This window comes from Mytilus californianus, unplaced genomic scaffold (assembly GCF_021869535.1).
Source record: "Mytilus californianus isolate M0D057914Y unplaced genomic scaffold, xbMytCali1.0.p SCAF_10, whole genome shotgun sequence".
NCBI lineage: Eukaryota > Metazoa > Mollusca > Bivalvia > Mytilida > Mytilidae > Mytilus > Mytilus californianus.
The window spans coordinates 71,318,753-71,337,412 of NW_026262582.1; the positions used below are offsets into that span (position 1 = coordinate 71,318,753).

General features: G+C 32.0%; 1 protein-coding gene across 22 annotated transcripts in view; it reads right to left on the minus strand.

Moving 5' to 3' along the window:
* LOC127718464 (uncharacterized protein KIAA2012 homolog) overlaps positions 1 to 18,660 on the minus strand; it is a 115,309-nt gene that overhangs the window by 13,483 nt on the left and 83,166 nt on the right. For 18 of the 22 annotated variants that reach the window (XM_052224489.1, XM_052224488.1, XM_052224496.1 and 15 more), the window contains 6 exons: positions 17,647 to 17,821; positions 16,974 to 17,057; positions 10,436 to 10,519; positions 7,570 to 7,775; positions 5,553 to 5,615; positions 2,522 to 2,686 (listed from right to left, as the gene is read on the minus strand). In XM_052224489.1, coding sequence (XP_052080449.1) covers positions 2,522 to 2,686; positions 5,553 to 5,615; positions 7,570 to 7,775; positions 10,436 to 10,519; positions 16,974 to 17,057; positions 17,647 to 17,821 — 777 coding nt within the window. Of the gene's footprint in view, positions 1 to 2,521; positions 2,687 to 5,552; positions 5,616 to 7,569; positions 7,776 to 10,435; positions 10,520 to 14,155; positions 14,192 to 16,973; positions 17,058 to 17,646; positions 17,822 to 18,660 lie in introns of all 22 variants that reach the window. The other 4 variants (XM_052224491.1, XM_052224494.1, XM_052224493.1 and 1 more) reach the window with 4 other exon arrangements.

Below are 18,660 nucleotides of genomic sequence, written 5' to 3' on the forward strand. Positions count from 1 at the left end.
AGTTGTCTCATTGGCAATCATACCACATCTTCTTTTTTATATCAACCATTTGTGTTTTATTTTTCCGAGTACAACTGGCAGAACCATATATTAAAGGTGTAAAAAGAATGGAATCATTAATGTTTGTAAAGAACAGATTTTCCGAAAAAATTCCATTGTTCCAAAGTTGGGATTTCCACTGCAAGAACCTTATGCAGTATCCCATTGGGCACTTGAAGTTTGCTTAACAACAAATTTTTTTATTATCTCATATTGCATCCCAAATATGTTAAAATGTCTCTGCTTCAGAGATACATATCTAGGTTTACAATATGGAAAAAGGAATTGAAAAAGATACTGCTATATACCCCTGTAAAGTATTGTGCAATTTGACCCACCAACTGTAGTGCAACAATACCACAGATAGCAAATCATTTTTATACAAAAATAAGCTAGGTCATTAAGAGTACAAACAATTTTCATCTTTATTCCCATAATGAACTTTCAATGGGGTTTTTAAACACAGGGTACTGTGGATCTATTAATTTTCATGGATACCAATTATTGTGGATTGAGGAAAAATTGTAATTTTGAAGATACTCTGAGTTCATGGTTTTGACAAATTCTGCATGTACATGTAATATATATTAAAATTTGAAGTTCCTTGAACACTTAATTTCGTGGTTCACCCAAAGAAAGAAAATCCACTTGTATTGGTATCCTACAAAAAATAATTAATTCACATAGTATCACAATTTCTTAGATACACATTTAAACATTAGAAATTCAAGTTCTGAAATGGGAGATTTACAATAGGGAGAATATGTGAATATGAATTAGTAATATTATGTGTAATGTTTCACACTTTGTGAGGGTCCTGTTGAGGTCATTCGCAATTACCTTTTGGCCACCCTAAAATAAAATAATAAATAAAGCATGTATATTCATATGCTCTACAAAAAAAAAATATGGGTCATCTACTGTTTTACCTTCATTTTCCTCTTTACCTGGAAATTATTGAATCTTATTGATCAATTCAATTGGTTTGTTCACACACAAAAAGAATAGCTCAGTCACACACAAAAATAACAGCTGTTACACCAAATTATATCACTCAGTCACAAGACAAAGACACTAGCTCAGGTACTTTTGAAAACTGCATTTCAATTTTTTATAGTAAAATAAGAAGTGTATTACTAAACAAATTTAGCCTGGTTTAACAACTAGCATAAAGGCTACAAAGGCATGATCTATCTATTTAAACAAAAAACAAAAAAACGATCAGTTCATTTGACCTGCAATTCAATAATATTAGAAAATAATAAATCAGTGCAACTATTGACTCTTTCTGAATAAATACCTGATATAATTTAAGCATAGGCGATAGGGGCGGATCCAGGATTTTGAAAGAACAGGCATAGTTCCAAAATGAACTAAAAATCATTTAAATTTTGGGAAACATAAGCACTTTTTTCGGCAATCAAATAGGGGATGTATGCCCTCTACCCCCCCCTGGCATCCCCCACAGGGTGAAATTAATGTAGTAATAAGATAGAAACTATTAAATTCCTTAAAATGATTAATGAAATATGTATCAAATCTCTTTTGCACATAATCAGTTTTTAAGGAACAGATTTATTTTTACATTTTAACTTGAGCTCTTCATGTTCAATGAAACTTATTTTAATGAAGAATGCCTCAACCCTCAAATTAAATATCAATTAATATTAAGTTTTAAATAAAATGCTTCGCCAAGCGCAGCCTGATACGACCGCAGAGGTCGATCCCTGAACAGTTGGAGCAAGTTTGGACACAATATTCAAGCTTGATACTGTCTGAATTTGGATTGTGATCAAATTTTTGACATAATATAGGTTTTTGACACAAAATTAATGTGGTCAAAGATCTTAAAAATTTGAAATGGGACATTTAATTTACCTAGTATGGTCAGATATCCCCAAACTCAATCCCAGCTTTCCCTTTGTGATATAGAACCTTGAGGTACAATTTCAGAGAGATCCATACACTTACACACAAGTTATTGTCTGGAAACTACAAAAATGCTTGTTGTCGACCCCGTATTCCTAAACTGTTGGTACCATAACCCCCAAAATCAATCCTAACCTACCTTTTGTAGTATTGAACCTTCTGGTAAAATTTCATAGAGATCCATTCACTTAAACTAAAGTTATTGTCCGGAAACCAAATGTGTCTTCGGATGACGTCGAGGACGACATGATAGCATTATACGAACACAAATTTTTTGCGGTCGTATAAAAATCTAGAAAAGAACCTTTTTGTCAAAATCCCTTAACAAAGATACAGAACTGGAAAAATAAGTGGAATAATGAAAGGTAAAAAGGTACTTAAATTTTCAAAAGTCGTAAAATTATTAATAAGAGGAATAGCAACTTCAAAATTCCCCAAAATCCAAAAACTGGTAAACACACATCACCATATCAACAAAGAACATATCACCATGACAGCAAGTCCATGAACCCAAACTGACATAAATTTTAAAAATGGCGGTTAAAAGTCTTACATCCTCTCCTTCCTGTTTCTCGTCATCGTCTGTTGGTTCATCGTCAACTGATGGTATCGTGGACGGTGGTTTTGGTGGTGGTGGGGGTGATGGCGATGGTGTTTCCCGTACAAAGTGGAACTCAAAGTCACTCTCAGACGATTTAGCAGTCTCAGCAATTGACTCCTATAAAATACAAAATAGAAAATTTAAATGATTTGTCAAAATTATTTCACCAGAGTAAAAATTACTTATTATGTCACATATCGGCATGAAATTTTTCGAAGAAAAATTAGTAGACATTATATTTAGAAGTTTGATATGTGTCTCTTACAGGTAATAAAATTGATGGAATATTTCACAATGAAGTATTAGTTTTTGGAGTTGATAATTGGTCAAAAAAATATTTACCTCAAATCAAACTAAGATCTTAGCTATGAAATCACATATAAATTTTTAACATACCGATTTTGAACATTTAAATTTTTCAATAAAATACCAGTTATTGTAACACATTATCTTAAGGGCATACGATACAGTTTTGATCCCACAGTGATTTTTTTAAGAAAATTTGCATACAAGCTATTTTTCACCTAGTCAATTCAAATATGTAATAATAAAAGAACAGAGTTCCAATGTCCCCCATGTTGCACATATTTTATCTATCAAAGGTGCAAGGGCAATAACTAAAAAACCCTTTTTTTTTTATCTTTAAAACAAATTATAATATACTGCAATGACTTGATACTGTATGAAGATTATTTTTTCCAATTTTTATGAAAAAATCACTGATGATTTTTTTTAAATCAGATAAATGTGCAGCAAAAAATGTTGTTTTTTTCTAAAATTATGAAAATCTAATAAAAAAATTAATTATCAATAAAGAATTTTTACACAAATTAAGATCATTCTTTAGTAAAGAAGATATTCCTCATCCTAAGTTTTATAAAAATCTGGCAAGAATTGTACCCGTGATAGCGCTAACGAGGCCATTTTCCATAAATCTAATATTTCCAAGGGGCATAACTCTTAAAAAAAAGGCGATCGTCCACCGTTATAAAACTTGTCAGAGATACTTGCTGACATTAACCTATAGTATAAGTTTTATAAAAATCTGGTAAGAATTGTATCTGTGAGAGAGCTAACAAAACTGGATGGAGGGACGGAGGGACACACAGACAGACGGACACCTGGTATTTCTATGTACCCCGCAACACGTTCACGGGGGACAAAAAAGATACCTTCATGTGCTAAAAAACAGTATTTTATGCTGCATATTTATCCGATTTAAAAAAAAATCATCGGTGTTTTTTTTCATAAAAATTGGAAAAAATAATCTTCATACAGTATCAAGTCAAATGTCATTTTAAAAAAGAGGGGTCCAGTGTACTCGTTTTCAAGCTTATGATTAAAATCACTCGAAAAATGCATCTTTTCCCGATATGTTGCAGTTTGACGTCGCGAAAAACAACAGTTTAAGTTAGCAAACGTCATTACCTTCCCTGTTATTGTATCGTATATGCCCTTAAATGTGTCTTTTGCTTATTTCTTTATTACTTTGACTTGTCATTTTGCGATCATTTTTTTGGCATAAAGTTTGTTTCTGTTTCACAAGATCTGAAAAATGTTCTGATTGTTTCTGTTTTTCTAACAGTGATTGTTTTATATAAATGTAAAGAATCAAATACTGAATTAATCATATTATGAAATTGTTAATAATTTGATATAATAATATTATCTTATAAAGGAAACAAAAAAACAGAGAAAAACTAGATGTGTCGGAACGACACAAATGGCCCCATCTCAAAAAAATTTAAAAATCTGCAATTTCAACAACACATGTAGACACAAACATGCATGGATAGTATCCAGCTCTCAAGACCAATACTAGTTTGATGAAAAATTTTCCTTGATCAATAAGTAGTTAAATTTCAAACTATCAGCAAACAGGAAGTGGATGTTCTGAAGATGTGTTGAAATGACATGAAAATCAGTATATCAGAACGAAACGTTAACTTGATCTGTAACTCATCATGGTAGACTCACATATCAAAAATCAGCGCAAAATCTGAAGGCGTATAGTATAGAAAAAAAGTCCGTATAACTGTGATTTTCAACAATTTATCAAAGTCCAAAGTCCGTAATTTCAGCAAAAACTAGCAGAGCAGAATGAAACTTAAACCTGATCTGTAACTCATCATGGTTAACTCACATACCAAAAAAAAGCATCCCAATATCTGAAGGCATTTAGAAAAAAAGTCCGTATAACTGTGATTTTCAACAATTTTCAAAGTCCAAAGCCCATAATTTCGGCAAAAATTAGCAGAGCGGAACGAAACTTAAACTTGATCTGTAACTCATCATGGTTAACTCACGTACCAAAAATTTGCCCAATATCTGAAGGCATTTAGAAAAAAAGTCCATATAACTGTGATTTTCAACAATTTTCATAGTCCAAAGCCCGTAATTTCTGCAAAAATTAGCAGAGCGGAACGAAACTTAAACTTGATCTGTAACTCATCACTCACGTACCAAAAATTTGCCCAATATCTGAAGGCGTTTAGAAAAAAAGTCTGTATAATGGTTTGTTGTGGAATGAATGAATGATGGAATGACAGAATGACGGAATGACGGAATGATGGACAAAGGTAAAACTATATGGCCCTGGCAACTTTGTTGTGGGGCCATAAAAATGATATAATTAACTTGATTTTATCAGTGGTGAATTTTTGTGCGATTGTGAACAAAAAGTGAAAAAGGCTGAAATTATTACAACACATATCAAGTTGTGAAAGACTTTATATTATCTTTCCACTTTGTTAAAGTTGTATTCATTTTACCCCATAGAGTTGCAGCTCAAAAATTATCTTCCTTTTGGAATCTCTGAAATTTTAGATTATGTGTATCATGTGACTTTTTCAAATATGTGAGCAAAATTTAATGTGCTATCAGTGATAAGTTATCTGCCTTAGAATGATACCCTGTGCCAAATGTGACAAGTTATCTCCCTTGAAAGTGAAAACAAATCATTCTGTGTTGTTGTCACAACTACCTTTGACTGAAATTTCCTTAGATTTGTTGTACTAGCTTTTGACCTTGTAGAAACTTTCGACCTCTGAAAATTTGGTACATGTCAAATAAAAAATAATTAATGATGTATACTCAGATAAATGATAATAAAAATGCCATACTCATTGTTAGGGTTTTATTATTACTATAAATGCATTTTGAATGTCTAGAAAATATGTTTTCAATACACATTTGAAAACATTTTGTATTTGCATTTGTAGTCTAAATATGTTATTATCTCTATTTTAGAAATTTTTTTCTTTGATCTTGCTGACTGATTATTTCCTTTCTCAGCTGAGTCGAGTGATATGAAAATTGTCGCTAGAAACTAAGGGAACACGTGCCGTTGTCAAGGAAATTAACAACGTCTTCATAGGTAAAAAAGCAATAAACAGATTATCATTGGTCATCTCAACTCGATTGCTTTTCTCACTTTCGCCGTACCGGCTCAAGCGAGAAAATAAATCTTGATGAGATAACCAACGATAATCTATAACTACAATATAGAAGTAAGAGTACAAAAAATGCTAAAATGTGGATATCAAGGACAACATCTGTTAAGATAAAGATAAATTACTTTGATTCTAATATCCGGGAGATCTTGTCTCCATTGACATATACCCAAATCTCCTTTTATTCTACTGAAACATGTAACTGTAAATAATTAGCCTATTTCTACAAAACTAGCAAAAGTACAACAAAGTTGATCATTCAAAACAGCCAATCAACACTAATTTTCATTCAAGTTCAATCTACCTTCATTTTGACCTGTTGCAAAAAAATGAATGATTTACCACATTTTTAAAAATATATTTATCATTCTTGAAATGATTGATATTATGATACATTTAATTTTCATTAAACTTTTTGTCTGCAAGTTATGGTTCTTAGAATTGTGTATGAGTTTCATAAAATTTGCATGAGGCAAACTTAAGTTAAGTGCGGAAACGAAAATGGGACGGAAGGATGGAAAGAAGGACGGGCAGTCAAGTACGTAACACTTAATGCCCCCATTGCCTACTAGTTCCTTTGGTGAGGAGAATGTGAGAGGTGAAGGCCCTTACTAGTAAAATCAACCTGGTCAGATACACAATTAGGGTAACACTTACCTTCATCTGTTGTATGCATGATTTCCTTAGAAGTGAAATGAATGTTAATTTTAACTTTTAAAATTCTTTATCTAAAGCTGCCTTTTGTCCTTTTTTTTTGGAAGTGATAAAGATAGTGTGGTCTCTTGAGAAAGTTTCTCTTGAGCTTATTGTGTGGTTCTTTTTAAAGCTCTAATTTAGAGGATTGTGTGGGTTCTTTAGAAAGCTTCTCTTTTGGGAATTGTGTGTGTTTTTTTTTTTTTTTTTTTAGAATTTCCTCTTTAAAGAATTGTGTGGGTTCTTGAGGAAGTTACTCTTCATAGAACTGTGTGGGGTCTTTAGGAAATTCATCTTTATAGAATTTTGTGGATTCTTTAGGAAGTTCGTCTTTAGGGATTTGTGTGTGTTCTTTAGTTCCTCTTTATGGAACTGTGTGGGTTCTTTAGGAAGTTCCTCTTTATAGAATTGTGTGGGTTCTTTAGGAAGTTCCTGTTTAGGGAATGGTGTTGATTCTTTTGGAAGTTCCTCCTTAGGGAATTGTGTTGGTTCTTAATGAAGTTCCTCTTTATGGAATGGTGTGGGTTCTTTAGGCAGTTCTTCCTTGGCTTAGGGAATTGTGTGGATTCTTTAGAGAATTGTGTGGGTTCTTTATGAAATTACTCTTTAGAGAATTGTGTGGGTTCTTTATGAAATTACTCTTTAGGGAATTGATAGGGTTCTTAAAGAAGTTTCTCTTTTTGGAATTGTTTGGGTTCTTTAGGAAGCTCCTCTTTAGGAAATGTTGCGGGTTCTTCAGGTAGTTCCTCTTAAGGGAATGGTATGGGCTCTTTAGGAAGTTCCTCTTCATGCAAGAGCCTTTTAAACATAACAAGTTTGGTCTCTCATTAGAATTCGAATGGAACATAATTTTACCTTATCTGATTCATTATCAGAAGCACCTTTATCCTCCAATGGTGGTAGTGAAGGAGGAGGTGTAGGCTCCTTAGGAGGTGGTTCCTCTGTAGGAGGCTCCTCAACAGGAGTAGGTTTAGGCTCCTCGTCCTTTGCCTTTTTGCCTTTCGTTGCCTTGCCTGGTTTCTTGGCAGGTGCTTTCTTACCTTTGGTGTCCTTTGGCTTACCTACAAAGATATCCATCAACAAATGTAAAAGACAATGATCTTATTCTAAATTGATTAACATGCATGATATAAATAAGTCCACATATAGAACCTATTGTAATAACTGGTAAAAAACTAAAATGTTCAAATTTATTTTCAAAGAAACAATATTTACAGCAAATGCTAAAAAATAGAAACTTTATCATTTTGCAACTACTATATTATAAAAATAAGTATTTTCTACTTTAAAATTCAATTCAACAAAAGTTTAAAACTAAAATATTTATAACACATTAAAAAAAATAAAAAGAAATAAGGAACAATGATTTTTTGTCAATAATTTAAGTAGCTTAGATTCATGTTATTTATATACATCACAGTAGAGTGTTTTCTAGGAAAGAAATCTAAAATACCCACATGCACATAAACCAAAGAATTTGATTGTGTATACCTGTAAAAATAGTGCACATCAACTGAAAATTAATTTACTGTGCATGTACATAATAATGAAGTAGTGCTCATGCAAAAATTGGTGTACAAAATATAATAATATTAATAACAAACATTTTTTTCCGTTGTCGAATTTGAAATATTAAGTTATGTAATTGTCTTCAGATTTGGTAAGAATCAAAGAATTGAGTGTAAAATACTTTTTTACAAACAATTTTAAGGCAACTACCCCCATAAAAAAAGTCCCCGACACAACTCGGATTCCACAGAAAGTGTGCAAATCATCCAATTTATATGTGCATAAGGGAAAACAATTAAACATTTTTAAAACATTGCAACTAAGCCCTCATATGTTGAAATCTGGTTTATATATTTATATTATCTTATAAAATATTTTTGAAAAAAAAAAAAAAAAATCATAAAAAAAAGGAACTAAACTAAGTTATTTTTATGTTTCACTGATAATTATACTGATGAAATAATTTAAAAGAAAAGTGTTTCATAGCTTAAAATTTGCAAATTTTCAGAGAGAAACCAAAGAGTTTCATTAAGTAAATGGCCTTTTTTTAATGCAATTGCAATTTTTCTAAGGTCAGGGTTAAGGAAATTTTGAATCGTCATTTCAATAAAAATAAAGAGATATTGAATAGGAATAGTAGACACCGTCTCTGCTTCAAAGAATATTTTTTTTCTCATGAATGAAGCATTATATTGTTTAACAAAACTGTGATTTATTTAATTGCATAATAAACTAACCAACTGCATGTGGTCCATTTTTGGAAGATTTGTTTTGATATGAAAAACAAGAATGTGTCCATAGTACACGGATGCCCCACTCGCACTATCATTTTCTATGTTCAGAGGACTGTGAAATTGGGGTCAAAACTCTTAATTTGGCATTAAAATTAGAAAGATCATATCATAGGGAACATGTGTACTAAGTTTCAAAATGATTGGACTTCAACTTCATCAAAAACTACCTTGACCAAAAACTTTAACCTGAAGCGGGACAGACGGACGGACGGACGGACGAACAGATGCACAGACCGAAAAACATAATGCCCCTAGGTGGGGCATAAAAATCCAGAATAGTTCACAAACACAGACAAGGATTTCAAAACAACTAAATTAAAAGTAAAATGTCATCAAAGGAACTTTGAAACAAATATCAAAAAGGTTGTGACTAAACTATATCGTAGATAAGAGAAACAATTACTGTGGATTTATAATTATTCGTTGGGTACCAATTTTTGCGAATTTTGTGGATATACATGAACCACAAATTTAAATGTTAAAAGATTAGTATTCATTTTCTATATTTAGCTTGTATGCAGACTTTGGTAAAACCACAAAATCAGATATCCATCGGAACCCCCTTTTTTTTTGACGATCAATGCATTTGAATAAGGACATATAGTTGGAACCCCCCCTTTATCCTGGGTTAGGAACCCACCCCTTTTATAAATGGCTGGATCCACCCCTGCAATCCACGAAAAAATTGGTTCCCACGAAAATAAATGAAACCACAATATATATGTGCAGAATAATGAATAAAATAATTTACCATGCATCAGGATTATAACCTGTATTTTATACTTGACATGCATTAAAGTAGGACTATAAAGAAGATATTGAAAGCTCCTAAAATAAAAGATTCAAGTGAATTCATGCAAAAGAAATAGATCAGTGAAACTGTACCCTTTCTAAAAATAATACATTGATGGTAAGTAAACATAGAGAAACTGGTATACGATTTTTACAGGTTGTTCTTATGTATCACTGTTACACCACTGTCCCAGATAAGGGGAGGGTTGAGCACTCAGGAACATGTTAAACCCCACCACATTCTTTATATGCCTGTCCCAAGTCTGGAGCCTGTAGTTTAGTGGTGGTCTTTGGTTCATGTCTGTCATATTTGTTTATCGTAAATTGTTTTGTTATCGAAAATTAAGCAGTTATTTTTCTCATCTGAATTGTTTCAAATTTTGTCATGTCACAACCTTTTAAAGTCGACTATACTGTATAGGTTTTACTCATTGTTGAAGGCTATAGGTGACCTATATTTAACTTTATCCATGTCATCTGAGCAGTGGTTGATAGTTGTCTCATTGGTAATCATAATACCAGTTTCTCTACAAAGAAAATACTTCAAGGGAGATAACTATAAAAGCAGGAAGGAGTGTTAGTGAAGAGTATAAGAATCTGAGATTTGAGATCTCATCCCATCTCACCCTTTTTCTTGGTAGTCGGTTTAGTGGGAGGGAGACCTAATTCTCCAAACAATTTCTCCAGTTCTCCCTTTGTGTTAACTTTTCCTGTTAAATTGAAACATTAAGATACATAAGTATAACATTTATATACTAATTTTGGACAATCCAAGTGCTACTGACCTCTGGTCATGCTAAAAACTGAAAGCTGAAAGTTAAAAACTGCCCATTAGTGTTAAGATTTTAAATCAATCAATAAAACACAACAAAACATGTTATAGAAATGTAAAATATAAAATGTCAACTTCACAAAATGTGCCTCAAGCAGAATAAAGAGTGTACATACACCAAAATAGTGTGCTGGTATAAAATACATGTATATGAAGAAAACTCATCTCATATTAATTCATGTTAAAACATAAGTTCTTTACATCTGGTAAACTCCTGAAAAAAAACCACTCAAATTAAAGTGTTTTCTCCAAACGTCATGTGATATTAAAATGTGTTCTGCAAACGTCATGTGACTATAACTGTCGTCTGCTGACAGCAGTCTCTCACCAACTGGTTCCTTTACTGGTGGTTTGGACAATGGTTCATTGGTAGCGCCTTCAAATTTCTTTGATTTTTGGCCATGATCTATAACTTTAGGAATTTCTGGTGGCAGGGGAGGTAATTTTGAATCATCAATTGGTGGCTGTACGGGGATTCCCCTTGCAGAAGATGGTTTTTTTGCTGGAGGTATGGCTTCTTTCTCTGTTACATAAATAATGAATAATTCTAATATGCAAACTGTTGTTATATAAACTATCATAAAAGCTATATAACATACATTTCTTAAATTGTTCGCTTAGAAATTTGGAAATTATTATGAAACTAAGGTTCCAACTCCCTCAGGCAAAATTAACCTTTGATGAATTTGGCTATTATTTTTTGGTCCATTTTGACCATACAGTGCTCTTCACTTGTTTCCGTGCTTATACATCCTTCACTTTCAAATATTTGGCTTTGAACGTTCCTTATGAAGGTAAATCCAGAAAAGCACTTCAGACGCATATAATTTACAAAGTTAAATACTTTCATTTTATCATATTTTATATCATATACAGCTTTTCTCAAATGTTCAATCATTTTTTTTTAAATCTACATTTACATCACTTTTTCCCCCATATCTCTTATTCTTGAAAATGTTTGAAACATTTCGACATACAATATACATATTTATAACCAACAGAAGGTCAAAAGTAAACCAGTATTGCAACAACATACATATGCGATAAGGCTAAATTATAAGCCCCCATTTACTCTAAATTATGAAATTTTGTTCCCATGAAAACCCCAAAAGCTATCAATTATTATTTACTAAAATCTTGTCCTCATAAACCCATCAGAAAAACTAAAATGGTACTAAATGCTTCTCAATAAAATGATGTCACCATAACCTCCAATGAAAATCCCAAAAGCTATTGTATACTAAAATTAGGTCAACCTCATTAAAATACAGATCATGTGGACACGCTTTGCTTTCAAAGATCTGACAACGCTCCTTGTACTCTCTGTGTTAAAGACCTATCGAGATTCTCTTGTTTTGTCTTAATGGTCCGAGTACACAGTTATTTCGTAGTGCATTTCTTTTAGACAATAAATGAAAATTAAAAAAATCCCACCTGCGCTTTCTCAATAATATTTTTACAGTGTGTTGTACTACTTTTGGGACAAATTATATCAAAATTATAGAAAACTTCATCGGCTCTAACTCAAAATATGGACAATTTCATGTTAAGGGGGTCTTCAAATCTTTTGACAGCTTCCGAAGTGCTAATTTTTAACATTTTTCAGCTGGACCAAATCACTACTTTACTTTAAAATTCATGACCCAATTTTTTTTACAGTGTCATTTCACCCCCCTACTTACTATTTGAGTCATAAAACATGGAGAAATAAATTTGGAAGGGGTATAAAAAAAATCGACAAGTAACACACTGTCCACACTAGGGACTATATTCGTGGACAACGAAAATCAAAGGACGATAACTGTGTACCCGGACCTAATGACACACTTTCAAAAGTTTGATTGTTGACATTTCATTGGTTGATGAAATAATACATTTGTAAACAGAACAGAAAGTAGAAAATAGTATTGTCAGTTCCTTGTAAGAAAAAAGTCACATGGACAGTCAGGATCTGTATTTTAATGCAGTTGAAATCTGATAAAATGTTTATTGTATTGGATGCTAGTATTAAAATAATACCTAAAATGTTATAATAGTAAACTAGAGGCTCTAAAGAGCCTGTGTCGCTCACCTTGGTCTATGTGCATATTAAACAAAGGACACAGATGGATTCATGACAAAATTGTGTTTTGGTGATGGTGATGTGTTTGTAGATCTTACTTTACTGAACATTCTTGCTGCTTACAATTATCTCTATCTTTAATGAACTTGGTCCAGTAGTTACAGTGGAAAATATTTTGTAAAAATTTACAAAAATTTACAAAATTTATGAAAATTGTAAAAAATTGACTATAAAAGGTAATAACTCCTTAAGGGGTCAATTGACAATTTTGGTCATGTTGACTTATTGGAGGTCTTACTTTGCTGTACATTATTGCTGTTTACAGTTTATCTCTATCTATAATAATATTCAAGATAATAACTAAAAGCTGCAAAATTTCCTTAAAATTACCAATTCAGGGGCAGCAACCCAACAACGTGTTGCCTGATTGGTCTGAAAATTTCTGGGCAGATAGATCTTGACCTGATAAACAATTTTACCCCCATGTTAGATTTGCTCTAAATGCTTTGGTTTCAGAGATATAAGCCAAAATCTACATTTTACCCCTATGTTCTATTTTTAACCATGGAGGCCATCTTGGTTGGTTGGCTGGGTCACCGGACAAATTTTAAAACTAGATACCCCAATGATGATTGTGGCCAAGTTTGGTTTAATTTGGCCAAGTAGTTTCAGAGAAGATTTTTGTAAAAGTTAACGACGACGGACGCCAAGTGATGAGAAAAGCTCACTTGGCCCTATGGGCCAGGTGAGCTAAAAAAGTACAAAAATGTACCATTTAAAATCAGAATAACTGTCAGATATGTAAAAAGTCATTTATCGATAAAAATCTTGTATGCTGTGCTGCAAGTATGGGCATGCAGGTATCTATCAGATCCAAAAAGAGATAACACCTTTCATTTTACTCCTCATATCACTCACAGTCAAGCTGATGAACAAATATGAACTCAATTCTGCAGACAGCAGCACCAGAAAAAGGTGTAATGAAAATATTTGTTGGAGAAATTCACAGACAGACAAGGTGAATTCTTTATAGCCTGCACACCTCAAGTAAGGGTATAAAAATCAAGTCTTGCTCTTGTACAAACAATTGAATATTTTACCTCCAGAAATGTATAAAAAGGCCCAATTTTCTTGTTTATTCATCACTTATTTGCAATAGTGCAATCAAATTAAAAACAACTTTGAAATAGTAATTAATTGTATAATATTTCAAATATCTTGTGTGGGTTAAAAACATGTTAAGGATGTTCCTTTTCTCTTTTCAAACAATTTTGGAGAAGATAAGGAAATCATTTCATACAAAGCTGTAAGTGAATTAATCATTGACAGTAATATATCAATATTTATACTCTGTTTCCTTGCAAGTCATATTTGCAAATCTAGTAGAAATAAAAATGTATACCACACCCATGTAAATTTTCTATGGTAAAATGGTAAATTTGTTTATTTTACCTGCTGCAAGATTTTTCAGATATTCTTCCAATGGATCTAAAATTTTCAGATAAATTTTTTCCTGTTATCTGTATTAAACTTCTAGATGCAAAAAGTTCTCGAGAACAATTTTATCAGCTTGTGCTTTATAAAAATTTCTCTAATTCTTAGCTGATTTTTTATCAAGATCAATATACACTAGCTTTTCCCAGGCTTTTGTATGTCACACAGTTTTCCACTTAAGGTGCATGTAATTAACTGGACAAGTTTATCAAACTATTTAAAACATTGGAATTATTTTATTGTACAAAATAAATAACGAACAAAAGTCAATAAATAATCATGCTTAAAAAGTACAGAACATTTGCTACCAGTCTGTTACCAGTAGAAGTCGAAAAACAGTAGAAATAAATAAATAACAAATATATCAACAGTTTGTGCTTGAACAAAAAGTGTTGTCATCTTATACATGTAATGCTTCAATTTTTTGCTTATAAAAATGTAAGAATATATCATCACACATTTCAAAACAAAACCATGAAATATACATTGATTGATTGTTGGGCGCTTAACGTCCAGTTAATGAAATATACATGAATGAAGATTTAGTAGAGGGAGATAACAAATAACAAAGGGAATTAACTCAATCATAAATATATGTGTAATGCAATAATCAACCTATATCCTTTGTTAGCCTAGTATCCTGGTTCCCTGCTAGCCAGTAGAACCAGATAAAATATAAAGATGTCCTTATGTTCAATCGATGCTAGAAGCATGCACTGTGGGGTAGCATCAATTTCAAGAAAACATAAATATTTCTAAAATAATAAAAATTTTGCAAAAAACAAACACTGATTGAATTGTTTTTAATTTGTCATTTCAGGGTCTTTTATAGATGACTATAAATATAGTATTGATTTTACTCATTGTTGAAGGCTGTAAGGTGACCTATAGTTGTCAACTTCTATGTCATTTGGTCTCATGTGGAGAGTTGTCTCATTGGCAATCATACCACATCTTCTTATTTTTATACCTATTGAATTGTTTTGGTTACTAAAACATTAACAATCAATCAACCATTTCTGATCAACAGTAATAGCTTGTCATGTCAGTTCCTCAACGCCTGGTTCTACCGACAGGAAACAGACATTGTGCCAGGATCCCAGGCTAAACATATGAATTTGTTAAGAGCAGGGTCATGTACAATACACTACAGTTCAAGTGGATTGTGTCACTTCCACCTGTCCACAGTGGGATAGGTCTCCAAGAGAACCAAGCTTCTAGAAAGTCCCTTATACGAATCCTAATTTACATTGACATTTCATTACTTAGTTCTTCCATCATAGGAATTGAATCTGATATACATTGGTAAAATCAGTTGAGCTTTTCAAATTTTAAAATCATTATTTTTAAACAAATCTATGACAGAGTTCTCAAAATCCCTTTTCCCTGTTAAGGCTAGAAGTAAATCTGCTGGTCCTCACTATTATTTCTATTACAAAATATCAAAATTGTGTTAGTCCTTTGCAAAATTTTGGTGGTCAAAACCTTCAGACCACCACTTTTAGAGAACTCTTGTCTATGGTAAAATTTGAGTGGGAAGGTGTGGGTTGCACACATTGGGCAGGTCAAAATGACAAAACCCACATGAGCTGAAGTGTATTTCATCGTAATCAACAAATGACAAAACCAGTATGTGTAAAATATTAACAATCCTCAGTTAATAACAAAGGGAGGTAATCTTGAAAATTCACAAATGAAAAATAACAAGTGAAAACAATTCTGGTGGATTAATATTAACAGTGTTCACAGTTATGTGTCAACAATTAGTCTGTGTAAGGGGAAGTAACTCAGGTGAAATTTGGCTCCAAACATTCATCATCAACCGTGAAATCTCACCGTCTGATTTTGCTTGAGACCCTTTGTCTTCTGTAAAATTATGATTTTATGTATTTAGGAAATTCATTGATACAGATATAATATTTCAAAAGTTTACATTTAAAATAAATTGAGCACTTTTTTAATAATTGAAATCCAATATTATAAAATTACCTTTGCACTTCATATTAAGAAGAAGTAATAAAATTCTTTTAAATCGTAAATCTTTATTCAAAATAATTAATAATTTTTGTAATTTTGTATTTGAAGATCGACATCATATTTCGTGTTTTTAAAAATATAAAAAAATATCTTTAAATCTTTATGATAATTTATTGCATTTTTCTATGATAAAAAAAAAATTTCAATGATTAAAATGAACATTTTTTTTTTCTTTATCTTTAACCATAACCATATGCAAAGTTTCTGCTAAATATTGCTGAGTGGTGTATATAATCCTGAACAATTCAAATGTGCAGTTTGAGCCAAGTATCACTTTATACATAGATTCATTTAATCCATAAGGTATACATGAAGGAAAGGTCAGAGGTGAAATATATAGGTGGAATATAATGACCTTTGTTACCATGCCAATGACAGTAGAAATGTGACCTTTAACCTCGTAAACACATGCCATATTGACATACATTTCTGGGGTAAGTGTAAAGTACAGGAATATATACAATCAATTATGTGCTTCCATGACAACGGTATGTAAAACATTCATATGGCACCAATTATGACTATTAGTAGTACAGGGTTCACATCCATTCATGTTTCCATGACAACCGATATAAATATACAAAAAAACAACACAAGACATCCATGCCAACAATGTTAGTGTAGGGTGCACTGCAAAAATCAACATGTATAGTGTTTCCATGGCAACCATGTAATTATAAAATATCAAACAAGATATCCATGCCGAACAAACACAATGTTAAGGGAGAGAACTCTTTACCTTCATTAGGTGGCGTTGCGCCTTTTGGTGGCGGAGTCACACCTCCGTATAAAGCCTCATTTTCATTTTTATTTTTTACCATTCCTAAATCATTTTAAAACTATGACTATTAGTTATTGAAATCTAATTGATTTAACAAGTCTTGCTGAAAATAAAACTTTTTTGTTAAAAAAAATTAGTTGCTGCTTTTTTGTTACTTTACATTGATAAAATTGATATGCTTGAAAGTTATCACATAAATCTGCTCAAACTGAAAAAAACCCAATATATTACAATTGTCAAACATTACAGTATAGTGTTAAAACTTTCATTAGAAGCAAGCAGAATGTTTTTCCTCTTCTTCTACTATAATAGTACAGTATATACCATGTTTCAAAATTCAGATAATTCATAAACACAAAAAAATTATTGTTATACAAACGATTTATATTAACAATTCATGAAGGAGATTTATAAACACAAACTTAACCTAGACTATGAATCACTGGCCATTATTCATTTAAAGCTTCTTAAGCAATTTATCCAATGATTTTTGTTAATCAAATGAGTCATATCATGAAGGGGCCAAAGTAAGATTAAACTTTTAAAACAAACACGATTTATTAAAAAAAAAAAGCTTCCTAGCAAGTCAAAATTCATTGCACACTGCACAAAAATACAATTGTGTACCCACCTACTACAAATTCTTCTTTCTTAGCTACCGCTTTCTTAGCATCAGATTTCTCTGTATGTACACTCTTTTTGTCATCTGACACGGCACTCTTTTTATCTGATACTGCACTCGTCTCACTCTTTTTACTCACAACGCTCTGTCGGCCAGGATCCTTCTGTTGTTCCGCTTCATTGACCTAAGTTTTGAAAAATAAATGGTCTTTAACCAACAGTTATGACTTTATTATGTAGGTTCTGATTTATTTTTAGAAAAGGAAAGTTCATCATTGGAAAATGGAAAAACTCCACAATAACAAAATCTTAACTTAAACACTGGGTATTTTAAATGATATACACATGTACAACAAAAGACAGCCCCTGACAAGGTTCCTGACCTCCAGACTCAGGACAGTCTGAGTTGAGCTAAATAAAAATATTCAATTTCAAACCCATCCCAACCTTCCATTTTTATATCCCAATCAGCGGAATTACAAAATTAAATTCTAAGAAGGTATAACAAATCAGTTCAAAAAAATAAATTAATTTTGACTACATAAAGGAGTAAGTTCACTAAGGCTTAAATTTGGGCCTAACATTTTGATACTTGTTTAATCAGGCCAAAATACTACAAATTTCACATAGAAATAGTTGAGATATAACTATTAATATTAAATAACTTCTTTTTGGCACATCACATTTAAAATGACAAAGAAACGACCCCTCAAATATGCATTATTTGTGTTGTAACATCAGTTTTCAGGGATTTTCCAACCTTCATTTTGGGTCCGAATTTGGGCCCCATCCATCAGAGAAATATGTCCTTTTTTTCCCAATTTTCAGCACTAAAATTCCCAATCAAAGACATTGTAGCGAAATTTTGTTGGTGTTGTATCATGGTTTTTTGTTTACAAATCTCTTGAATCTTGTTTGCAATTCATGCAGTTATTCCTTCTCTGACTCAGAATGCAGGATTATGCACCTAATTTTTCAATATTTTCTTGGGGGGCATGTCCCCAAACCCCCCTAGCAAGTGCCC